The 26,430-nt window shown below is 45.9% G+C and overlaps 1 protein-coding gene across 3 annotated transcripts; it reads right to left on the minus strand.

The window, feature by feature from the left end:
- On the minus strand, positions 1-26,360 carry FAM186B (family with sequence similarity 186 member B). 3 transcript variants are annotated; one of them, XM_055582989.1, is made up of 9 exons: positions 25,853-26,360; positions 16,051-16,202; positions 14,548-14,773; positions 9,407-9,589; positions 7,409-9,068; positions 6,512-6,704; positions 4,353-4,531; positions 3,504-3,689; positions 1-297 (listed from the first exon to the last, which is right to left on the minus strand). In XM_055582989.1, the coding sequence occupies exons 2-9, from the start codon at positions 16,144-16,146 to the stop codon at positions 147-149; spliced, it is 2,874 nt and encodes a 957-aa protein (XP_055438964.1). In that variant the 5' UTR covers positions 16,147-16,202; positions 25,853-26,360; the 3' UTR covers positions 1-146. The 3 variants fall into 3 exon arrangements, with proteins under 3 accessions (XP_055438964.1, XP_055438974.1, XP_055438983.1); XM_055582999.1 differs by lacking the exon at positions 25,853-26,360 and adding an exon at positions 18,314-18,389 and having other exon boundaries at positions 16,051-16,198; XM_055583008.1 differs by lacking the exons at positions 14,548-14,773; positions 16,051-16,202; positions 25,853-26,360 and having other exon boundaries at positions 9,504-9,578.
- Positions 26,361-26,430: the final 70 nt, after the last annotated feature.

Here is a 26,430-nt window from a genome sequence, read left to right on the forward strand (position 1 = left end):
ACATATCTCTATTTTATTAACAATGTACAGTTTGCTGACTGAAAGAGGAAAGTAGTGTTTCTCAAAGTTCTAGGATTACTTAGCAGGACCCAGAGAGTTTGTTTAAAAACAGTAGCTGGGAATCTGCTTTGGAACAAGTTTGAGAATCACTGGCTCAGGCATGGAATGGGGCTGGGATTGCCTCGATCCTTCTGGCTCCTTGGGGTTCCAGGGAAGGACTCGTTTGACTTTTTATGAACAAGCTCAGCTGACTCCTCTGGGGGTTCCTCTTCTTCCTTTCTTTGCATCACTGAGGCACTGAAAGGGTTAATACAGTTATGGATTGGGGAGCAGCTGAGACATGGCCCCTGAGATGTGAGCGCCCACCCAGCCTACCCAGCTGTTTCCCTGGTCGACTCTGGGAGACCAGTCCAGGGCTGACCCAGATGTGGAACTGCTTAATACAACATTTCTGCCACATTCCAGGGGCTCTGCTGCTTTTCTTACGAATCTTCCTCTTCTTTCGCATCACAGAATTCTCCCTCTCTCTCCCCTCACTGTTTCCTGTCCTTCTTACCCATCCATGCTTATTCCTCTCCACCCCTATCTTGGTTCCTTCCCAGAAACCAAGTTATAAGCCCTCTCCTCTGTCAGCACCACACTGGAAGTCTGCATGAGTCCCTGCTCGCTGCATCTCGGCACACACATGTGAACTGCTGTGTACTTTGTGCAGAAACAGGCTCTGAGCAAGGGAGGGCAGGGCAGTCTGAGTCGAGGTTAAGATTCTTCTCGGACTACACACAGTGCCTAGAGTGTTCGGGCATGTAGCTATCTTACGTGTCAGACAGAGCGCCCAGGGGAGACGTGTAAAACAAAGCATAGAAAGCTTCTGGAGGAGGGGGTCTGCTGGCCTTTGAGAGACTCAGTCCCAAAGCCCAGGGGGAAGATGAAGAGCCCTTCCCCACAAGCTGAGAAGACATCCCAGTTAGCCTTTGATGAGGCAGGTTGCCAGTGCCAAGCAAACGGGGAGAACGGCGCAGTTGGCCCGAGGTGGGTTCCAGTTAGGAGACTAGCCACTACTGTGAACTGGAGAGCATAGCCAGGGGAGCTGATGAGGTGGGCAGGGTCACAAAGGGGTGAGTGGCCTGGACCCACGCAACAGGTGGACATGCAGATTTGAGGTAGGCCTGGGGCAGTCAGCCAAAGAGGGGATGCACTTTTGGGAGTGGAAGCAGCATGTCTCCAGAGGTGCATACACACAGAGAATTCACAAAGACAGCAGCATAACCACCAGCCCAGGGGCAGCAGGAGCCTGGAAAGCGGCAGAGAACTTGCATTCAGGAGCAGGAGATTCTCAGGCCATAGAACTGAGATCCCAGGACAAGGCAGGCAGCACTGCCCTGAAATGTCGGGGATCGGCTTGACATCCAGGTAGGTGGTGCCCACCTGGCATGTGGGTAAAGAACACAGAAGCAGCAGGGCTTGACTTCTACACCTGGTACTGTGATAAACTGAATACATGCATGTGGAGTTAGAAAAGGGAGAAGAAAATTGTATTCACCTAAATTCTCCTGGAAAAGAGAAAGTCTTTGGTGGGAGCAATATTTTGATAAGTGCTTAAATCTGAAGCTGAGATCCCAGTGGAGGGCTGGGTGTGGGTGGAAGAGCTCTGCGTGAGACAGGAAGGAGTTTTTGCATTCTGCATGTTATATACAGAGAGAGGGGAAGAAAGGAGGCTGCTCTGTGGTGCTGTTCACTGTGAATCCCTGTCTCTGTCACCCTCCTAAATTTTCAGAAAGTTACTAACATTGTGAAGCGCGTGCAGCCAAGTGGCGTGTGTATACTTGATATTTACGTGCACGCATTTATGTGTGTCTGAAGAACAAAGGGGTTCGTGCCTCAGGTTGAAACAGATGCAGAGGAGCTCAGAGAGGAGAGACACCACTATGGGGGTGCGGGAGTTGAGGGCAAGTTTAGCCCAGTCTCAGCAGGGTGCGGCCCCTGTTGATTTCTGGGTTACTAAATTCTGCCACACTGTTGTTTCGGTTATTCTCAATTCTGTTTGCTCAATTCTGTTGTATCCAAATCAACTAACAATAACAGCAACACACCCACACACTTGGAATCGCTTTAGGAACCAAAACCAGGTATGTATATACTAGGTGGGCTATGTTGATGTCCAGCTGGGACTCTCAGGACCACTTCAGAGTGGGATCACAGCCGAGCACCAGCCTCCTTTGATGCTGCTGGGCCACCCTGTCTTCCCTCAGTCCCTGTCGAGGGACAATGGCAGCACCAGCATCTTGCAGGCTTGGTTCTGGTTAGGTCTAGACTGGCAGGCATCAGTGCCCGCTCCCTGTCTAACTCATTCATTCATTCATTCTTTTGTTGCAGGATCTTAGTTCCCTGTGTGCGTGTGCTAAGCTGCTTCAGTCACATCTGACTCTTTGCAACCCCATGGACTATAGCCCGCCAGGCTGCTCTGTCCATGGGATTCTCCAGGCAAGAATACTGGAGTGGGTTGCCATGCCTGCCTCCAGGGGATCTTCCTGATCCAGGGATCGAACCTGGGTCTCCTGTATCTCCGGCATTGGCAGGCAAGTTTTTTACCACTAGGGCCACGTGGGAAGCCCCTTAGTTCCCTGACCAGGGATTAAACTGGGGCCCCGGCAAAGGAAGTGCCAAGTCCTAACCATTGGACTACCAGGGAATTCCTATCCGGTCAGAGATCTTTAGATGCGCATGGCCAGGGCCACAAGAGACAGCTGGCATTAGTATGTAGAAGGGTTCCCTGAAGAACCTTGAGTCTTCAAGCCAAGAGAGGCAGAGTTGAACCTTCCTAACCAGAAAAGCCTCTTGTTGGCCCCACTGAGTCCCACTTCCCTCCCCTCAGCTGCTCTTCCCGGGGGCAATTCTTGAAGGCAGTAAGGAAACAACAGTGCCAAAGATGGGCCCAGGTTTATCCTGAGATTTTTGGTCTCTCTCATCTCTCCATACCTGCACCTGGCTCACCTTGAGAACAACCCCTGATACACTCTTGAGTAATTTACATGCAAGTCCCAGGAAATAAGTGGAAAGAAAAGACTTGCATCCTGGTCTTCTGAAATGCCATGTGGAGTCTTTGAGACAACTAGATGGTGTTGGTGTGGGGACCCAAGCTCATGCCTGATGAGGCAGGTAAGCATCTGTCTGTCTGATGTGGTACGGTAAGTGAAAGTGTTAGTCACTCAGTCGTGTCCGACTCTTTGCAGCTCTATGGACCATAGTCCACCAGGCTCCTCTGTCCATGGAATTCTCCAGGCAAGAATACTGGAGAATTCCTCTTTTCCAAGGGAATCTTCCCAAACCAGGGATCGAACGTGGGTCTCCTGCATTGTGGGCAGATTCAATGTGTTACAGTGAGTCATTATTGTTTGGAAAGATATCTGTTCAGCGGTTGGACACAGGGAGTGTTTACTCTGGCCCCTGCCCTTAATGGGCAGGTGTCCCTGAATCCAGATTGACCATCTGGCCTTGCACCTTACCGGGCCTTGAGGGACATCAAGCTTTTGTGGAAGGAGGACTGCACATCCAGTGTCAACAGGCGGGGAATGTCTGGGAAACCTCCTAGCTGGTCCCAGGACAGGCTGGCGGGGGTCTTCTTTTCTATGGGGTAACTGGAGGCAGCCACATCAATTTTCCACATGGCTTCCATCTGGTTCCCCTGCTGGCTGGGGTGTGAAGGCGGAAAGTACAAAAAGAGACGAAGTTAGACTTGCAGAAAGGGAGAGAATGGGCAGCAACAAGCTCTCCAGGGTTTTCTTCCCTCTTCAGATAGTTGTCACCATCCTCCGTGCCACATCTCTTCCCTTCCCAACTCTCAGTCTCACCTCCCGGAGTCTCCTCTGGTTGAGGAGCTACTGGAAAAGGCTGCCGAGATAGCCCCTGTTCCTCCGAGACATGGCCCGGGGCTGAAGCCCTGAGCCGGCCACGCTAGGATGGTTGAGGTGTGGCTCACAATGTCTCTCTTTGAGCCCAGCGGCCACAGGGTGGGAAGGCTCAAGTTTATTTTTATGGACGGACCAATGCTCAGGGTAGAAATGGTTGTGAGTTCTCAGCTGTGGGTCCCAGGAGTCTCTCAGTTGCATAGTTTGAAACATACTTGGTCAGGCTGGCCCTTGAAGCCCACACACCACACACATACACACACCCTCATCTAGGCCAATGGCCAGAACTGGGCAGGGCGGCTGAGAAGCTGGGCTCCTTGCAACTCATGGGTGAGCTTTGCTTGTCTGTGCCTTCACTGAGCTTCTGGTCCCCTACCCAGTCTGCTCACCCCTGCTCCCTGATTCCCCACTCACCCAGCCAGCTGCCCCCGGCTTCCATGCACCTACCGGGCCATCTGCTGAGGCACACGTGGCTGGTGCTTAGTCTTAAAGAGCTCCTGGGATCGCTTGCAGAAGGGGCTGCTGGAGTGGATGTGCTGCAGTAGGAATGGAGGAGGCTTGCTTTTCCTTGACTTTGGGGAGATGACCACAGGGGTGTGCAGGTTAACGTTCCACTCCTTCTGGAGCTAAGAGAAACCAGCAGAGAGGCATCATCAGAGAGACAGGAATTTATCCTCTTTTAAAAGAATCCACCTGCCAATCCAGGAGATGCAAGAGACACAGGTTCGAACCCCTGGGTCAGAAAGATCCCCTGGAGGAGGGATGTTTACCCACTCCAGTATTCTTGCCTGGAAAATTCCAAGGTCAGAGGATCCTGCTGGGCTACAGTCCATGGAGTCACAAAGTGTTGGACATGACTGAGTGGCTGAGCACAGCCCAACACAACTGCTGCCTGACTTGGGGTTTAGCACAAAGGGGGAGGTCCCACTCCAATTAGAGACCCCCTGGGACTTCAATGTATCACATTTCCTAGAAATGCCTTGAATTGCAATTTGCTGGTTTAGTTCCTGTTTTCTCCTTTGTTGTGGAGAATCCAGACAATGGGCAAAACAGCAAGGAAAAAACTAAAGGAAGCTAGAGCAGCTGGAACTGTGAAGACTCATAGGGTTCATGACACGGGTCAGGTTGTGTCTGGAATGCTCTCTGTATCTAGTCATTCAGCCTCTGCCCTGGCCCTGGGCAAGGAGCTAGGGGAACCCTCACAGCCACCTAAAAAATTATATACATATGGTCCCTTTCCTTCTCAATCTCAAAACCAATTTAGCACGTCAAGACACCTACAGGAGGTGATCAAGACTAGTATAAGGAGACAGGAAACTGAGTTGGGAGATGGCTCCATGGCAAGGCTCTTCCAACTGCCTTGGCTCAACTTCCAATGCTGAATCCCTCAGAACACTGCTTCCCCCAGACTCTGACCACTGCTGCTCAGGACTCAGGGGGGTTACCTCCTGGCCCATCTTAGCAGATTCAGAGTCACTGCTAGCCATCAGCTAGCCTCCTGTGGGCCACATCAGCACTTAATGCTTTTCTGACCTTGGCAGCAAGGGAAAGAGTACAGGAAACTGCAGGCAGCCCTTAGAGAATAAAACTGGGTGAAACCCAATAGAGTAAGACTCAGAATGACTTTGGACTCTCAACAGCAAAGCCAAAACCTGGAAGGCAACGATCAGTGCCTTCAAAATTGTGAGAGAAAATGAATTCTAACCTAGACTTCTCTATTCAGGCAAGCTGTCAGCCTCAGTTAAGGGTAGATATTAAGTGAAGACATTTTCAGACAACCAGGGTCTCAGTGATTCTACCTGCCAGAAACCCTTTGTCAAGAAGTGACTGGAGGAGGTGCTCCACTAAAACAAGGGAGACCCAGGATTGGAAGCAGGGGAGCTGTCCCCAGAGAGCAGTAAAGGGAATCCCCAGTATGAGGGTGAAGAAGACCTGGAGACCAAGCCTGGAGAGCAACCAAGAGAGCAACCAGATCCGACAGGAGCTGGACAAGGAGACCCACGGGAGAAGGAAGATCTGAGCACAGAGCTGGACTGCAGGCTCTGGCTACCTCCCCTGCAGAAGAGGCTTCCTTCTCTAGCTCTTTTCTTTTTAAAATTTATTTCTTTATTTTTGGCCGCACCTTGTGGCATGTGGGATTTTAGCTTCTCTGCCAGGGATTGAACCTGTGCCCCCTGCATTGCAAGCATGGAGTCTTAACCGTTGGACCACCAGGGAAGTCCCCTCCAGCTCTTTTTGAGGGTCCCTCAGATCCCCTGGAGAAGGGAAAGGCAACCCACTCCAGTATTCCAGCCTGGAGAATTCCATGGACTGTATAGTCCAATACAATCCATGGGGTCGCAAAGAGTCAGACACAAGTGAGCGACTTTCCCTTTCTTCCCTCTCTTGCTCTCCCCCCATATGTGGAGATTGGAAAACTTGCCTTCCTTCTACTCAGGCTGCCGCCTGCCTTCCCCTCTTCCTGGTTCAGAGGCTTTAATCTGCTCTCTGATTTCCCATCTGCTCTCCTGCCCCCAGGCACACCCCCACAGCCCCATGGCTCCATCCTGGCCCTGTTCCTGCTGGCCATGCTGACCCCTGAGAAGGTCGCAAGGTGCGAGGCCCACCTTGGGGAACATAGTCGCCATGCTGCTCAGGCACTCTCGGCGCTTATCCTCCAGGTCCTTCTGCTTGTTTGTCCACACCTGGAGCTGGAGTTTCTGCAGGTGGTCCACGTTTTCCAGGAAGAGGAAGAGGTTCTGGGCCTTGTAGGAAGCCCCAGCTTCTCTCACGACTTGTATATGGTTGATCACGTCTTGGCTGGGAAGAGAGGAAAGTGATTTAGTGGGTGAAGGGGCCTCCTCCCAGCCCCTATGCTATGCTATGCTAAGTCACTTCAGTCGTGTCCGACTCTGTGCGACCCCATAGACGGCAGCCCACCAGGCTCCCCCATTCCTGGGATTCTCCAGGCAAGAACGCTGGAGTGGGCTGCCATTTCCTTCTCCAATGCATGAAAGTGAGAAGTGAAAGTGAAGTCGCTCAGTCGTGTCCAACTCTTAGCGACCCCATGGATTGCAGCCTAACAGGCTCTTCCGTCCATGGGATTTTCCAAGCAAGAGTACTGGAGTGGGTTAACCAGGGATGACTGTGTGTGTGTGAGAACTGGGGAAAACAGGGAGCAGAGGTGAGGTGGTGTCAGGTAAGGAGCCTTGGGCTGGGCTGGAAATAGAAAGTAAGGCCAACGGGGGAGTATGGCAGGCGGGTTATGGGCAGGGCAGTAGGACGACAGGAAGACAGCAGGAAGACTCCCAGAGGGAGAGCAGTGTTAAGTACTCCACCTCCCACACCTCAGGATTGCCCAAGGCTCTGAGGCTGGGTGTCCTGTGCAAGTCCCTCTCTCAGGGGCATCATGTCCAGGCCTGGGTGATTCTCCCCACCCCATGCCCCATGCTCCTTCTTTCTCATTGGGTTTTGGCTCTGCCCATGGGTGTGGGTGGTGCCAGTGGTTGCCAGGGAAGACTTACCGGAGGCTCTGGAAGTGTCTGTAGCAGATGTACTTGTGGCAGAGGCACCACAGCTTGAGCGCATTCAGCTCCATGGTGGTGGTGGTGAGCTCCAGCGCCTTACCACGCAGGTAGTGGGGCAGCCCCAGCATGTCCTCCTCAGTCAGGAGCCGCAGATTCCTCCTCTGGGCCTCCATGTCTATATGGTATACCTTCTCCTTCCGAGTTACCGGGGCTATATGTACAGGGGGCTGGGTCACCCTTCGTGGGGATGTACCCGTGACGGGAAAGGAGGCCGATTTCTTGGGCTTCATAGGAAGCCGGTGGGCCTGTGGTTTCTGGGTAAACTCGGCTGAACTCATGGACCTCTGGTTTCTTGGGGTGGGCTGCTGGGCCTTAGGGGACCTGGGCACGCATGGCCTCCTGCCTTGGCGAGCAGATTGGGCCCGGCTTGGGGGAGGTGCCAAAGATGCGTCCTCCGAGTCCTTCCAGCGAATGATGGGCACGAAGATCATCTTCTCTGCGTCCTCTCCCGGCTGCTCCAGCTCCCTCCACGGGCCCCTGGGCTCCTGGTCCAGTCTCAGCCGCTGCTCCCTTGCCGCCTCCTCTGCCTCCCACTGACGCAGCTTCTCCTCGTGCTCCTGCTCTAGCAGGGCCCACCTTTCCTGCCGCTGCAGCCACATCTCCTCCTCCTGCTGCCACTGCTGCCTCCGCCTCTCCCAGCTCAGCTCCTCTTCCCTGGCCTCTGCCTTGCTCTCCAAGGCCAACTTCCTCGACCTCTCTAGGGACAGCTGCTTCTGAAAATGGGACTTAATTTGGAGTCCTTCCTTCTCCCAGGCCACTTCCTGGAAGAAGTCCTGGTCTTTGGCTCTGTCACCTGGGCTTTCTGCTGACAGTCTTTCCCATTTCTTAGGAAACATGTGATCCATGGAGGATGGCAACACAGGCTGAAGACTTTCAGCGTCCTTGCTCCTGTACATATCTGCAATCCTTGAATCCACGGTCATGGTGGAAAGAGGCTGATCTGGTGAAGGCATAGCACCACTGTCCCAGGCCATGGCCATGGGGCTTGGGGAACATGGTGAAAACTGCTCCTCCTTCTTGGGCTCCTGTTGGGTTTCCTCCATGACTGTGCCTTTCTTTGGGAGGGCTTCTTTCTTGGCAGGGTCTGGGAACTCAACCAAGACCCTGACTAAGTCTTCTACTTGACCTCCAGCAGACTGAATTTTCTTCAGCTGGAACTCTAGGGCATGCTTTATCAGGAGCAGGTCATGGTACTTTCCCCCTAAAATTTCTATCTGCTTTAGCAGGGCATCTCTCTTACTCTCGAGGACCTGGAGGGACTTCTGGAAGTACAGCTTCTGGCTGCTGAGTTCTTTGGTCATCTCTATTTTCAGGTGCCTGTATTTGGCCTCCAGGCTCCTGTTCTCCTTGTGCTGGAGGATCAAGGCCTTATTGAGGTTCTCCACCACAGCAGACATGTACCTGATGGCCCTAACCTCCCCTTGGTTGAACATGGTGGAGTCCAGGAGCTCCTGTAACATGGACTTCACCTCAGAGACCTTTACGCAGGTAGTGTGCTTGTCCTGCAGCATCTGCTCTGGGCTCAGGAGCTGAGGGCAGGGTATCGCTTTTTGTGGGCTCTGTTCCTGCCAGTCCTGCCAGAAGGTATGTTTGGACACTAGGAGAGGTAGAGAGAACAAAGACAATAAGCTCCCATGGATCCAAGGATTATACTGATTCTCCAGATCCTGCTTGGCCACATTCCCATCCAGCCCTCTTAGGGCTTTGGTAGTAAGGAGCTGGGGCATTATATGAGGCCATGAGAGATACTGTCAGGAGAGGACTCTGCTGGGCTCAGAGCTTACCTGTCAGGGTCTGTCAGCTCCACAGCACCTGTAGGGCCCAGAGGGGTCTGGACCTATTTGATCCAGTTCAACTCAATTCAACACACTCCTGATTCTCCATATTTCTCTGGAGTAGAGTTATTTTTCTAATCATGCTGTTCCCAGTACCTACTTTGTGCCCCTTTCCTTTGTCCTTCAATGAGAGTAGAGCAAAGGGAAATGAGAGACTCGATGCCTCCTTTGGTGGCTATGAGGGAGAGGGGTAACACCTTTTCCATCACCTCGATCCATTCATCCAGGGCTTCCTCTTCCTCCTCACTCTTTCTGTTCTTGATCTCATAGGTCAGGCTGTCACCTGAGAAAGAGTGGGAGATTCAGGCTGATAACAATCTGTCCTCTAGGGAGCCCCAAACAGCGGTAGAGCATGGGGGTAACCCCAGGAGACTTTGAGGTTAAATTAGTTTAACCTCTTATTAGCTGTATGATGTTGGGCAAATCACTTATTCCCCTAAGCCTTAGTATCCTCGCCAAAAAAGGGCTGGGTATGGATTAAATGAGATAACACAAGTGAAATGATTAACATGAGACCTGCCATGTAGAAAATATGCATAGATATTAAATTGTATTATTGTACTACAAGGCCAAGCATGTGTCTGCCTTGTTATTTTTCTACGCTCATTGCCTAGCCTACTTATTTATTCTATCTGGACAATTAAAGGAATTAACTGGAGTCAACAGCTCTGCTTAGTTTCTGGAGGCAGCTGAAGAACCACTGAACTGAGCACTCAGGAGCAGGGCAATGTGAGGAGGGTTAGAGCACATGCTTATACCATCTTCCTCCAACACTGCAGCATCCACCACATCTCACACCAGACTGAGGTCTCTTGATGGAATAGTTCTGATCTTAAGAGGGGTAGCACCTGGTTCCAGGGCTGCGTGCAGCTGGTCCACACCCAAATGGCTATACCAGTTGCTTACAGCTGGCATCCGTGCTCTTTGGCCTAGTATCCATTCAGTACTTTGAATATCACCCTTGAGTTCCTCTATGAAATAGCTAGTATGCTCCACCAAAAAAAGTATTAGAACTAATAAATTCAATAAAGTTGCAGGACCTAAAATCAACACATAAAAATCAGTTGCATTTCCACACACTAACAATTAATTATCTAAAAAAGCAATAAAGAAAACAATCCCAATTAAAAAGCATCAAAACAATAAAATACATCGGAATAAATTTAACGGGGGTGTGTGAAAGATATCCACAGTGAAAACCATAAGACATTAATGAAAGAAATTGAAGAAAACACATATAAATGGAAAGATAACCCATGTTCATGGATCAAAAGAATTAATATTGTTAAAATCTCTATACTACCCAAAGTCATCTATATGTTCAGTGCAATCTCTATCAAAATCCCGTAGCATTTTCCACAGAACTAGGAGAACCATCTTAAAATCCATAGGGAGCCACAAAAGACCCCAAATAGCCGAAGCACTCTTGAGAAACAAAAACAAAGTTGGAGGCATCACACTACCTGATTTTAAGCTATATTACAAAGGAAATCAGTCTTGAATATTCATTGGAAGGACTGATGCTGAAGCTGAAACTCCAGTACTTTGGCCATCTGATTCAAAGAAGTGACTCATTGGAAAAGACCCTGATGCTGGGAAAGATTGAAGACAGGAGGAGAAGGGGATAACAGAGGATGAGATGGTTGGATGGCATCACCAACTCGATGGAGATGAGTTTGAGCAAGCTCTGGGAGTTGGTGATGGACAGGGAAGCCTGGTGTGCTGTAGTCCATGGGGTTACAAAGAGTCGGACACAGATGAGTGACTGAACTGAACTGACAAAGCTACAGTAAACAAAACAGTGTGGCACTGACATAAAAACAGACACATGGACAAATGGCACAGAATCAAGAGCTCAAAAAGAAATCCATGCATATACAGTCAGCTAGTATTTGCCAAGGGAACCAAGAACACTCAATGAAGAAAGGATAATCTCTTCAATAAGTGGTGCTGGTAAGCCTGTACGTTCACATGCAAAAAAATTAAATTGGAGACTCCTGTCTTATGCCACTTACAAAAATTAACTTGAAAGGAATTAAATAACAGCCCCCAAACCTTAAAACTCTTAGGAGAAAACTTAGGGGAAAAACTTTCTGATATTCATCTTGGCAATGATTTTTTTTTTATATATATGACATCAAAAGCAAAGCAACAAAAGGTTAAGTCACTTCAGTCATGTTCGACTCTGTGTGACCCCATAGATGGCAGCCTAAAGCAAAAATAAATAAGTGGAACTACATCACACTAAAAAAGTTTCTGTACAGTAAAAGAAATGATCAACAAAGTGAAAAGGCTCAACCTACAGAATGGGAGAAAATATATATAAACCATATATCTAATAAAGGGTTAATATCCAAAATATCTAAGAAACTCACAAAACTCAAGAGCAAAACAAAACAAAACAAATAATCTGATTAAAAATGGATAAAGGGGACTTCCCTGGTAGTCCAGTGATTAAAAATCCACCCTGCAAAATGCAGGTTCAATCTCTGGTCAGGGAACTAAGATCCCACAGGCCTCAGAACAACTAAGCCCAAAAGCCCCAACTATGGAGCCTGCATAACACAGCAAAGATCCCTATGCAGTCAAATAAATAAACATTAAAAAATTGACAAAGGATATGAATAAACATTTTTCTAAAGAAGATATACAAATAGCCAATGAGTATATGAAAAGGTGTTTAACATCACTAATCATCAGTTCAGTTCAGTTCAGTCACTCAGTCGTGTCAGACTCTTTGTGACCCCATGGATCTCAGCACGCCAGGCCTCCCTGTCCATCACCAACTCCCGGAGTTCACTCAGACTCACGTCCATCGAGTCAGTGATGCCATCCAGCCATCTCATCCTCTGTCGTCCCCTTCTCCTCCCGCCCCCAATCCCTCCCAGCATCAGAGTCTTTTCCAATGAGGCAACTCTTCGCATGAGGTGGCCAAAGTACTGGAGTTTCAGCTTTAGCATCATTCCCTCCAAAGAAATCCCAGGACTGATCTCCTTCAGAATCAGGACTGGTTGGATCTCCTTGCAGTCCAAGGGACTCTCAAGAGTCTTCTCCAACACCAATCATCAGGGAAAAGCAAATCAAAGTCACAATGAGATATTACCTCAGACCTGTTAGGATGGCAATTATGTAAAAGATACGAGATAACAAGTATTGGTGAGGACAGGAAGAAAAGGGGCCCTTGTGCACTGTTTGTGGGAGTGTAACTTGGTATAACCATTTTGGAAAACAGTATGGAGGTTCCTCAAAAAATTTAAAATTGAATTACCATATAATCCAGCAATCCTACTTCTGGGTATATAACCATAGGAAACAAAATCACTGTCTCCAAGAGATAGCTACATGCGCATGTTCAGTGAAGCCCATGTTATAAGAGTCAAGGCATGGAAGCAACCTAAGTGTCAGTCAATGGATGAACGGATAATGAAAATGTGGTATATAAAGAAATACAGATAGTCCCCAACTTCTGACTTTTTGACTTTACAATGTGAAAGTGATATGCATTCAGTAGAAATCTTTGAATTTTTATCTTTTCCCATGCTAGCCATAAATGGAATGATACTCCCATGATGCTGGCACTAACAGCAAACTGCAGCTCTAAGGAGCCACACAATCACAGGAGTAAACAGCAAATACACTTGCAACCATCTGTATGCATACGGTCATCCTGTTTTTCACTTTCAGTATAGTCTTCAATAAATTATGTGAAATATCCAACACTTTATCATAAAATAGGCTTTGTGTTAGGTGATAAGCTAACGGAAGTGTTCTGAATAGGATAGGCTAGGCTAACCTGTTTGGTCGGTTAAAGTGAAAGTGCTAGTCACTCAATTGTGTCCAACTCTTTGGGACCCCGTGGACTGTAGCCTACCAGGCTGCTCTGTCCATGGAATTCTCCAGGCAAGAATACTGGAGTGGGTAGCCATTCCCTTCTCCAGGGGATCTTCCCGACCCAGGGATGGAACCCAAGTCTCCTGTGTTGCAGGCAGATTCTTTACCATCTGAGCCACTAGGGAAGGTTAGGTGTATTAGGTACATTTTTGATTTATGGTATTATAACTTAGGATAGGGTTATTGGGATGTACACCCATCATAAGCTAAGGAAGATCTATATTATTAAGTCACGACAGAGAAGGAAATCCTGCCACTTGTGACAATATGGATGGACCTTGAGGGTATTACACTAAGTGAAACAAATCAGACAGGGAAATGGAAATCAAAAAATGCTGAGCTGACAGAAACAGAGAGTAAACTGGTGGTTATCAGAGGCTAAGAAGTGAGAGAAATGGGGAGATGTTGGTTAAAGGTACAAACTTTCAATTATAAGATGAATAAGTTCTGGGGATCTAATATACAGCATGGCGACTACAGTTAACACTGTATTGTATACAGGCACATCTTGTTTAATGGCATTTTATTTTATTGCTCTTTGCAAATATTGCATTTTTTAAAAACTGAAGGTTTGTGGAAACCCTGCATGGTCAGATGATGGTTAGCATTTTTTAGCAATAAGTATTGTCAATTAAGGTATGTACATTGTTTGCTTAGATATAATGCTATTGTACACTTAATAGACTACAGTATAATAAAAACATAACTTTTATATGCACTGAGAAACCAAAAAATTCTTATGATTCACTTTATTGTGATATTTACTTTATTGTGGTGATCTGGAACTAAACCTGCAATATCCAATATCTGCAATTTGCTAAGAGAGAAGATCTTAAATGTTCTCACCATACACACACAAAAAAGGGTAGCTGTGAGGTGATGTGTTATTGTGATAATCTTTTCACTGCATACATATACATATAAAATAATCACATGTACACTTAACATTTATACACTGTTGTTTGTCAATTATATCTCAATAAAGCTGGAAAAAGAAAATAGTGTGAGTTTGCATTTAGTTTCTGTCTTACTGAACAATGAGATATAATAATGAACCCATGACTTAGGGTGCATCACATAGGCATCTAATGTCACAATCTGTTATGTTTTGGACAATGACACATTTGCCTCTCTAGGGAGTAGAGGTGACGTGCTATGTCTTGAGTGGGCAATGTTTTCACTGGCGAGGCACTACGATGTGTCTTTTGCTCCTTCTGCACCCACCACTCTGCCCTTGCTCCCATCAAAGGCTGGCCTAGGGTGGGGAAAGAAGGAGGTTGAGTGAGCTGGAACCAGAGTCACTAGGGGAAGGAACCCACCCTTAGGATTGCACCCCGCCTGCAAACTCACCCCAGTCACCTAGCCAGTGAAGAATTTCATACAAGTGCTTCTCTTTAGTCTTAGCATCTTTGGAGAAGGAGGAAATTTTCTCCAGCAAGATGAATCTGTTCTTGCCCTTCTGCTGTGGCTGGGGAGGTTTCGCCTTTTTTTTTAAATCATATCCTAATTCTTCCTGGAAGCGGTTGATGACACAGTTGACATTGTCCAAGATTTCTGAGAGCTGGGAAGAAATATTCTACACGGGAAGCAGTAGATTGCAGTGTTTAGGAATGTAATCTCTGGCACCAGATGCCATGTCCCAGTCATGTGATCTTAAACAAGGCAGTTAACCTCTCGGGGCCTCAGTTTTCTTATTTGTAAAGTGGGGATCATTATAATAACTATCTCACAGAGTTTTAGTAAAGATTAAATGAGCCAGTATTTGTAAAGCACTTAGGTCAGCACCTGGCACAGAAAGTAAGTGTTAGCTTTAATTACTCTCATTTCAATTATTAAGACCAGGTCAGGGAGAGAATACAAAAAATCCACAGTGAACATTTCTTCAGAATTTCAGAATTTGCAGGGACTTCTGGACATCTCTCCTCACAAGGATCCAGAGGCAACACACTAGAAAAATGAGGCCCCAAGAAACCCAAGGATCAGAAAAGTGAAAGTGAAAGTCGCTCAGTTGTGTCTGATTCTTTGTGACCCCATAGACTATACAATTTATGGAATTCTCCAGGCAAGAATACTGGAGTGGGTAGCCTTTCCCTTCTCCAGGGGATCTTCCCTACCCAGGGATCATACCTGGGTCTCCTACATTGCAGGCGGATTCTTTACCAGCTGAGCCACAAGGGAAGCAAGGATCAGAGGTTCCCATTTAAAAATGAGAGTTTCTAGGGCTCAGCTTGGGGAGATTCTGATAGGTTGCCAAGAACAGACCTGAAATCATGAACTCTGGGCCCCTTCTGCCCTGGTATGGAGAAAGCAATGGCAACCCACTCCAGTACTCTTGCCTGGAAAATTCCATGGACGGAGGAGCCTGGTGGGCTGCAGTCCATGGGATCTCTAAGAGTCGGACACGACTGAGCAACTTCACTTTACTTTTCACTTTCATGCACTGGAGAAGGAAATGGCAACCCACTCCAGAATCTCAGGGATGGGGGAGCCTGGTGGGCTGCCATCTATGGGGTTGCATAGAGTCGGACATGACTGAAGTGACTTAGCGGCAGCATCTGCCCTGGTAGGACCCACCACCATGGTCTCAGAGCCATCCTAGGGCTTCCCTTGGGCTGTCCTCTTCCTGGACCCATCGCTGGCCTCGGGAGGGTGCGGTTTGATTCCAGATCACCCTCCAGAGGCCAATCTATAGGAGGTGAATATTTTGCACTAAGCTATCCACAAACCCAGCTTGCTGAGGATCCTGAGGCCCCACAGGGGCCCAGAGCTGGAATCTTGCCCAAATCTGGCATCAGTCCCTGGCCTCCCCATCAGACCCCAACAGAAAGGTGACATTTTCATCTCAGGGGTTACCTCCTGAGCCCGAGTTAGCTGGGCAGCCTCAATCCTTGAGATGATGGCTTTCACTGACGCAGGGGTCACCAACTGTGGGGGTTTATCTTTCTCCATCTTGGATCACTCTGTCAGTCACAAAGACGTCCTGTGTCTCTGGTGCAGGGGCCTGCCTGAATACACAGTGTTGGCTGCTTGGGAGTTAAGGACTCCAGGGCAGCTCCTGACCCCTCTTCCTAGCTGCAGCTCCCTGTAACTGCCAGGTGACAGGTTCCAACTGACCTTCTTTATTCCAATGACATCATCAGGTTGACTGGAAGAATGACTTCCTGTCATCTATCTGCTTGATTATTTAGCTTTTTATCCATATCCATCACCTAATATATATTAACTTGGCCTACTGCTTTTTAAAAAATCATTAAATGCTATGCTCCCAAACTAATATTAATGGCTAAAAGTAGTAAAAAAAAAAAAATTAGAAAAAGTTATTTTCCCAAAGAGGTTTTTTAAAAAAATTACATTCAGCCAATAACTAATGGGAATACATTTCAATTTACACCAAGAGTCAGGGCTTAATCAATACTTTCACTGAAGATAATCATCATTACCAGAGGCCTTTTTAAAACAAATGATTAAAATGAACATTGTTTCATGCCCAGGACTAGAACTTTGCCTGGTATATAATAGGCACTTAATAAACATTTGTTGAATTAATGAATATGTAAGAAAAATACATATATGTGCAAATTATTCTTCCATGCTTCCGGGCTTCCCCGGTGGTTCAGACTGTAAAGCGTCTGCCTTCAATGCAGGAGATCTGGGTTCGATCCCTGGGTTGGGAGGATCCCCTGGATAAGGACATGGCAACCCACTCCAGTACTCTTGCCTGGAAAATCCCAAGGACAGAGGAGCCTGGTAGGCTACAGTCCTTGGGGTCGCAAAGAGTCGGATATGACTGGGCGACTTCACTTCATTCTTCCATGCTACTGAAACATTTAACAGATAAGGAATTAAACATTTTAAGTTCAGTTCTCAGCAGTGCGATAGCCACTTAAAAACATGTCACCTGACACCCACCTGTCTTTTACATACTATCATTCATTCACTATGGGCTTCCCCTATGGCTCAAGCTTATTCAAAGTTAATTCTTTCATTGTCTCACTCCTACAGTGAACACTTATTGGTAACATTTAATGTTTCAGGCACAGAGCTAGGTGCTAGAAATACAGAAGAGTGAGACCTAGTTCTGCCTTTGAGGTACTCAGATCCTGCTTTATGGATTCCTATCCATACATCTAGCACTGGATTCCTTTAATCCCTTGTGATTTCAGAGCATGTTGTAGTTTACAAATAACTTATTCATCCTTACAAACATGTTTGAGAGCCAGCTGAGGCTCAGAGTTATGAGATTTATCTAAAGTTACAGGGCTGGCAAGTACAGAATCAGGACTTCAACCTGCTTTTTTGATTCCCCGTCTGGGGTTCCTTCCTCTTTTTTCCTTTCTCTCCCTCTCTACTTTTTCTTTCTCTTAAAGATGATCATGCTACTGCTGCTACTGCTAAATCACTTCAGTCGTGTCCGACTCTGTGCGACCCCATAGACGGCAGCCCACCAGGCTCCCCCATCCCTGGGATTCTCCAGGCAAGAACACTGGAGTGGGTTGCCATTTCCTTCTCTAATGCATGAAAGTGAAAAGTGAAAGTGAAGTCGCTCAGTCGTGTCCAACTCTTGGCGACCCCATGGACTGCAGCCTACCAGGCTCCTCCACCCATGGGATTTTCCAGGCAAGAGTACTGGAGTGGGGTGCCATTAAATAGATGATCTAAATAAGCTAATTAAAAGATAGATTAGAAGATTCAATTAAGAAAAACCCAAGACTCAAACTATGTTCTGTCTACAAGAAACACACTTTAAATAAAAAGACACACATAGGTTAAAAGATGGAAAGAAATAAACTATGCCAATACTAGTCAAAAGAAAGCTAGAGTGACTACATCAATTTCAGATTTTATTTTATTTTTTACTTTTTGGCCACATGGCACGGCATGTGGGATCTTATTTCCCTGACCAGGGATTAAACTAGCACCTGCTACATTGGAAACTTGGACAGCCAAGGAAGTCCCAATTTCAGATTTTAGAACAAGAAAGATTAGCAAAGTTAAAAAGGGAGGTGTCCTTTTTAAATCCATAAACTCTATGATAGAGGTGTCAACTAATAAAAGTGATGTAATCCTATATATATTTGAACCTAATAACAGCTTCAAAATACATGAAGCAAAAAACTTGCAGAAGTGAAAGGAGAAATGGATAAATCCACAATTTCTGTTAGAGACTTCAATGCTTTTCTTTCAGCAACTGGAAAAAAGTAGAGAAAAAAAAAGCAAGGGTATAGAAGTTTTCAAAAATACTGTCAACCAACTTGACTCAATTGACATTTATAGAACACACCACCAAACAACAGCAGGATGCCTTATTTCCAAATGCATATGGAATAATAATCTGGACCATAAAACAAATATCAATAAGCTTAAGATTAGAATCATACAAAATCTGTTCTCAGATCACAATGGAATTAAACCATAAGCCAATAATTAAGAGGTATCTGGGAAAATTCCCAAATGTTTGCAAATTAAACAACACACTTCTATACAACTCATGAATCAAAGAAGAAATGACAGGGGGAACTATGAAGTATTTTGAACTGAGTGAAAATGAAAACTTGACATATTAAAATTTATAGGATGCTGCTAAAGCAGTGCTTAGAGTAAGAAACTAGATAAGTAATTACAGAGAAACTGAAGCAGAAGGGAATCGTATGGATAAGAGTAAATAAATAAAACAAACAAAGAAAGATAGAGAAAATCAATGCAATCACTCAAATCTGGCTCTTTGAAAAGATTAATAAATTGATAAAGCTCTATCCAGCTTTCACCAGGGGGGATAAAAGACACAATTTACCAACATCAGGAATAATAAAGGGGACATCACTACAGACTATATAGTGGGATATAATGAAAGTATTACAAAAAAACTTTATGCCAATAAACTTGATAAATTAGATGAAATAGACAAATTCCTTGAAGGATACAACCCATTAAAGCTCAATAAGAAAGCAAAACCCTGAAAAACCCTGTATCTACTAAAGAAATTGTAATTAAAAACCTTTCCCTTAAGGAAGACTCCAGCCCCAGATAACTTCATTGGTAAATTTTGCCAAAGATTTAAGGAAAACATAATATACAATTCTATATACACTCTTTGAGAAAGTTGAACAGTAACGGAATACTTCTCAAATCATTTTATGCAGTAAGCATTATCTTCTACAAAAACAAGACAGAATATTATAAAAGCACAGACCTGATATAGACATAAAAGAAAAGAAAATAGAAGCCCTGACAGGAAAAAAATTATTTGCAAAACATGTATTTGGTAAAGGACTTGTATTCAGAATATATAAAGAACCACTATGACTCAATTACAAAAGAGAAAACAATCCAGTTGTTAAATGGGTAGAAGATGTGAATAGACACATCACTGAAGATATTCACAGGCTTCCCTGGTGGTCCAGTGGTTAAGAATTCACCTGCCAATGCAGAGGATACGGTTTGATGCCTGGTCTAGGAAGATCCCACAGGCCAAGGGGTAACTAAGCTTGTGGCCACAACTACTGAGCCTGTGCTCCAGAGCCCGGGAACTGCAACTACTGAAGTCCACACAGAGAGAAGCCATCCCCAGTGAGAAGCCTGTACCACAGCAGAGTAGTCCCCGCTTGCTGCAACTAGAGAAAGGCTGCATGTAGCACAAGACCCAGCACAGCCAAAAATACATAAATAAATCTTAAAAAAAGAGAGGGTTCTCAAAAGGTAAATAAGCAATAAGAAGATTCTCAACATCATTAGTCATTAGTGAAATACACATAAAACCACAACTTGTTAGCCACAATAAAAAGCGTGAACACACCAAGTGTTGAGGAGGATGTTGGCATGTGAAACCCTCATTTATTACAGGTGAGGATGTAAAATGGTATGGCCACTTTAGAAAGCTGTTTGGCAATTAAAAAAAAATTAAATATCTATTCCATACAATGCAGCTAGCCCATTCCTAAGTATTCACCCAAGAGAAATTAAAACATATCCATACAAAGACCTATACACAAATATTCATCAACAGCTCTATTTGTTATAGCTCAAAACTATAAACAACCTAAATGTCCATCAACTTGTAAATGGATAAACAATGAAATGTACCACTTAGTATTTTTAAAAAAGAATGAACTACTGATACATGCAACAACATGGATAATCTCAAAAGCTTCATACCAAGCGAAAGAAGGGCAGACACAAACTACTACACACTATACATTCCACTTATATGAAATTCTTGAAATGTAGAACTGTTGTGACAGAAAGGAGGTTAGTTGATGCCAGGAGCCAGATGAGGGAGATTCAACTGACTGCAAAATGGAACAAAGAAGGTCTCTGAGGGAGGGAACTGTTTTATGTCATGATTAATTCACTGCACCCTACACTTCAAATTGGTGAATTTTATTATGGGTAAACTATATGTCAATAAAGCTGATTTAAAAAAAAAATTATTTATTTATTTGGCTATACTGGGTCTTAGTTGCTGTGTGTGGGCTCTAGTTCCCTAATAAGTGAAGTCACTCAGTCGTGTCCGACTCTTTGCGACCCCATGGACTGTAGCCTACCAGGCTCCTCCCTTCATGGGATTCTCCAGGCAAGAGTACTGGAGTGGGTTGCCATTGCCTTCTCCAGGGTTCCCTAATAACTAGGGATCAAACCCAGGCCCCTTGCTTTGGCAGTGCAGAGTCTTAGCCATTGGACCACAAAGGAAATCCCAAAGCAGACTTTTATATACTTTTTTAAACTTTAAAAATCGTTTATTTTTGACTGCTCTGGGTCTTTGTTGCCATGCACAGCCTTTTTCTAGTTGCGGTGCATGGGCTTCTCATTGCAATGGCTTCTCATGTTGCGGAGCATGGGCTGTACGGGGTGTAGGCTCAGTAGAGGCTTCAGAGACGTCCCCCAAACTGATTTTTAAAAATGTAATGTTCTATAATGTTCAAGGCTGTGGAGGGATTGTGGGCAGACAGCACAAAGGACTGGAAGTTAGTCAGGAGGGTATAAGGAAAGAACTCTTTCTCTTTGCTCAGGTGGCAAGTCTTCCCTATTTCATTCCCTTTACCACTGGGGCTGGTAAAGGGGCTGGTAAAGGGCTCCCTCCTCCAAGCCCCTCTCCCATGCAGGTCAATAGCAGAACCTTCACCACAGTTCAAGGGTCACACTAGTTGATCACCAGCTCAAAAGAGATGTTTGCAAACGTTTAAAAAAGCAGCTGGGGGCTTCCCTAGTGGCTCAGTGGTTAAGAATCCGCCTGCCAATGCAGGAGACACCGGTTCGATCCCTGGTCCAGGAAGATCCTACGTGCCAAGGAGCAATAAAGCCTGCACGCCACAACTACTGAGCTTGTGCTCTAGAGCCTGGGAGCCACAACTATTGAAGCCCACATGCCCTAGAGCCCCTACTCTGCAACAAGAGAAGCCACTGCGATGAGAAGCCTGTGCACCACAACTAGAGAGAAGTTCCCGTTTGCCACAACTAGAGAAAAGCCTGCACAGCAATGAAGACTCAGAACAGTCAAAAGAAATAAAAATAAGTACACAAAATTATAAAAAAAAAAACCCAGCCAACCCCTTCCGCAAGCAAAGCCTTTTGTAGAACTTCACTATCTAAAACAGACACAAGCAATGTCTTATTAGAACACATTTGTAAGTTCAACTTCATATCTCTGTTATAAAATCATTCAATGTCAACTAGCCTGTTTTGACTAAACCAAAAATTTGAAATGTAGGACATCTGAATGTTCATATTTTTAAACTACTGTTTTACAAATAGTTAAAAGATATTTAAAGTTTCTGGGTAAAAATGGTAGATTGAACACATGTATCTAATTTTGCTCTACTAAAAATACACTAAAACTATAGCAAAGGGATTTGTTTTTTAGGGCATAAATGCACAAAGACAGGAAAACAGGAGAGGAGACAAGAGTGAAATACTTTAGGAAGCTAGATGAGTGGTTTCTGACAGAACAGAGAAGGATGAATCCTAGGACTGCAGTGTGGCAACCATATGGCAAATGGAATTGGTTGTGCCAGACTGCTGACCACCCTGAGAAGGCAGGCCTAAAGATGGGACTCCAGAGGTTCCCCGCAGTGAAGTTCTTAGAGACAAGTCCACTCACGCACCTGAGCCCACAGAGCACAACTGCTTCTCACTGGATTTTGGTAACCCATCCTTAATGTGAGCAGACAACAAAGGATTATAAAAGCAAAGAATATACATGAAAGAAACCAGAATCACAGGAAAAGAAATTTAGAGAAAACAGCAATTATGTGAAAGAAGAAAATTTAAACAAAAGGATCATTAATAGTGTCGGAGATGTGTGCACGTGCTCAGTGGCATCTGACTCTTTGAGACCTCGTGGACTGTCGGCCACTGGGCTCCTCTGTCCGTGGGATTTCCCAGGCAAGAACATTGGAGTGGGTTGCCATTTCCTTTTCCATCTGAATTATAGGAGTTACAAAAAAGAAATGAGAGAAAATGGCAGGGAGGAAGTCACAAATGGATGAGTCAAGACTACTTCCCAGGGGACTTCCCTGGTGGTCCATGGCTAAGATTCCATGTTCCCAATGCAGGGAGCCTAGGTTCGATCCCTGGTTGGGGAACTAGATCCCACGTGCCACATCTAAGAGTCTGCATGCCATAACTAAAGATCTCTTGTGCTACAACTAAGATGTAGTGCAGTCAAATAAATAAATAAAATTTTAAGAAACATTATTTCCCAGAAGTCATTGAGTGCCCAGCACTACAAATAGCCTCTCCCAGACATATCACTGTCATTTCAGAAAACTGAAGACAAGGAGAGGTTCAGAGGGAGGGGGAAAGTCACTTATGAAGGATAAGGAATTAAAAGACTTTGGACATCTCAAGAGCAGTGATGGAAGTTAGAAAGTAATATCACAATGCCATCATAATTTCAAAGAAATTCAGGCCCAGCCAAACAATAGACCAAGTGTCAGAATAGAATAACGGTAATGTCAAATGTGCAGTTTCCAAATAATTTACCTTCTCCTTTCTGGGGAAGCTTCTAGAAGATGGTCTCCTCAAGAGGGAATAAGTTAAAAAAGAGAAAGATATAGAAAATGGCAAATAAAAGATCTAACAAAGGAGAGAGGCAAAGAAAATGCCTAGAAGGATGAGAAAGGAGATGCTAGGTGAAGCAAGGGGGTGGGAGGATAAACATATTGGAGCAGGTCAGAGGGCTCCAGATGTCATCAAGAAGATGAAATTGATGGGATATCTCCTGTATCTACACATTCTGAGAAGAGATTTAGGCAACTGCGGGAAGATTCTGAGGCAGATTTTGTGATAAACACATAGAAAACTAAACAAATGAAAAAACAAGATAATTACTAATTCCAGGAAACATAAAAAGTGCAGGAAAGGAAGAGTAATCAAAGTTTTTTACAAGGCTCAATTGTGAATAGCATATGTAGTCACAGCATCGTAAGAACTGAAAATTCAACGAACAAAAATCATCAAATTTAATTTGGCAGATAGGAGATAAGAAGAAGGTATGAGCAGTGGGGAGAGAGGAAGGGGAAAGAGTTAAATCCTCAATCCTTCCCCTATTATTTGTGGGGCCTTCGACAAGGCCCCACAAGATTACAGATGGAGACTCACACACTACATATCTTAATGTTACAAACTAAGGCAACACACTGTTAAAGAAAATACCTTCCAAACTCCTAACTTAACAAATATACTTTCCTAAGGACCTACCTAAAAGGCCAGGCTCTAAATTACAATTTTGGGAATCCTGAGTTCTACAGTAGAAAATAGCAGCCCCTAGCCTCTGACTCTTGCCTGACCCCCTTCCTTTCTGCCCTTGCCTCTGTCCTGCAATGAGAGAGCCTTGCATAAGGTCCTGTGGACATCCCAGCTTGTGCTCATTCCTCTTGCTTGAATAGCTGTTCCCTGGCTACCCCTCAGTCCTAGGAATGCCCACATTATCAGCATGGTCTCCCTGGGGAGGAAAGACCCAAGGAAGAAGCTGGTGCAGGCCCAGGAAGCAAGCTGGGCAGGGAATCCCAGGGTCCCAGGTATTCAGAATATCATCTATTAGAGGGTAAGTGGGCTTTGGGTCTGGAGGAGGGCATGGCATCTCACTCCAGTATTCTTGCCTGGAGAATCACTTGGACAGAGGAGCCTGGCAGGCTACAGTCCATAGGGTTGCACAGAGTTGGACACCACTGAAGCGACTTAGCATGCAAGAACGGGCTTTGGGTAGGCACATCCCCTTGGGTGCCTCACTCTGAGGGGAGGGATACAGCTGGAGGAGGGTCAGAGCTATGAAGATAAATGCCAAAAGAAACAGTTTAAAAGAGCTGAATATGGCTGAAGAGGTAGAGATGATGGAGGAAGGGCTCTGCTGTGTCTATGTATTCTTAAAAATTATCTCATTTAAAAAAAACACTGTAAAAATAAAATATGATTAATAAAACTTTATGGAGCCCCTGAACCATTCTGTTATGCCTAGAGGTCTCAATAATAACATTTGAAAGCAACAGGACTAGACCCTCTTTGAGCCCATCTAGTATTACAATGCGGAGAAGGCAATGGCACCCCACTCCAGTACTCTTGCCTGGAAAATCCCATGGACGGAGGAGCCTGGGAGGCTGCAGTCCATGGGGTCGCTAAGAGTCGGACACGACTGAGCGACTTCACTTTCACTTTTTACTTTCATGCACTGGAGAAGGAAGTGGCAACCCACTCCAGTGTTCTTGCCTGGAGAATCCCAGGAACGGGGGAGCCTGGTGGGCTGCCGTCTATGGGGTTGCACAGAGTTGGACACGACTGAAGCGACTTAGCAGCAGCAGCAGTATTACAATGAAAACCACATGGTTTGCGAATTCCCTGGTGGTCCAGTGGTTAGGGTCGTCCCTTCCACTACAGCCGGCAGAGGTTCCAACCCTGGCTCAGGAACTAAGATCCCCACAAGCTGTATGCTGCCAAAAAAACACTCCCAAACCAACTCCCTCCAAATGAAGTTTCTCTCTGCAGTGGCCTTAAGAATGACTCTCTCTTCCTTTCCTCCTGTTTGTCACCTTTAGAACTTCTACTTCCTATTGGTTGTTTTCCTATCTCTCACCGGCTAGGCGCTCAGCTTCCGGCAATCGGACGCAGGTGAGAGTTCTTTGTATCTTCAAGATCTAGCACAGTACCAAGCACAGAGCACAGGCTCAGCTAAGTGTGAATAAATAAAGAAAAAAGGAAACATCTTTACCTGGGCTTTGGAGGAAAGATGTTCCACCTTTCTGCACCCGAATGCCTGGAGCTCTGTAAGTTACTAGCCCTGAGACGTTGAACAGTCATTAAATAGCTTTAGGCTATAATTCCTTTCGGAGAAGGCAATGGCACCCACTCTAGTACTCGTGCCTGGAAAATCCAGGAGAAGCCTGGTGGGCTGCAGTCCATGGGGTCGCTAAGAGTCGGACACGACTGAGCGACTTCACTTTCACTTTTCACTTTCATGCATTGGAGAAGGAAATGGCAACCCACTCCAGTATTCTTGCCTGAAGAATCCCAGGGACGGGGAAGCCTGGTGGGCAGCCATCTATGGGGTCGCACAGAGTCGGACGCGACTGAAGCGACTTAGCAGCAGCAGCAGCATAGTCCCTTTATCTGTGCAACATAATATCTATCTCACATCTTTATTCCTACAATGAATTGGGCTCCTCACCTTACTATTTCACCACTTGGTGGGAGCCAGTCTCAAATGAAGCAACACTGGAGTCACGTGAGAAACACGTGTACAACGCATGAGGGCAGGGATTTCCGGAGATCTGTTCACTTTTATTTTTTCCACTGCTATTTGCCCAGTGTCTGCACACTTCCCGGCACATTAACAGGTGTTCAAAATAAATAGCTGTTGAATGAGTGAATTAAAGTGCTAAAAATAACTATGCATTAAACAAAAAACGCCTTGCGAAGTGCAAAGATACCCCTATATTCGGAATGAATATTTGGGTCCGGCCTCTGGTCCTCAGAGCAAGCGCATGAGCCGCTCCGTGCGCCTGGGCAGCCCAGCACGAAGGCCAAGAAGCGGAGGGCGGAGGTCGGAGGCCTGCCGGCAGGGCGGGAAAGCAGGGGAGTAGCGGGTGCGCGCTCAGGGGGCCAAGCTCCACGTTCAGGCCGCGAGCTGCAGGCCTGCGTCGGCCCTCGTGCAGTCAGAGCCCGGAGCAGGCGTGCCCCGCCCCTAGTGGGCGGATCCCGGACCCGGTGGCGCGGGGGCGGGGCCTGGCTCTCCGCGCCGGGGGC

The sequence above is a fragment of the Bubalus kerabau genome, chromosome 1 (genome assembly GCF_029407905.1).
Source record: "Bubalus kerabau isolate K-KA32 ecotype Philippines breed swamp buffalo chromosome 1, PCC_UOA_SB_1v2, whole genome shotgun sequence".
Classification (NCBI taxonomy): Eukaryota; Metazoa; Chordata; class Mammalia; order Artiodactyla; family Bovidae; genus Bubalus; species Bubalus kerabau.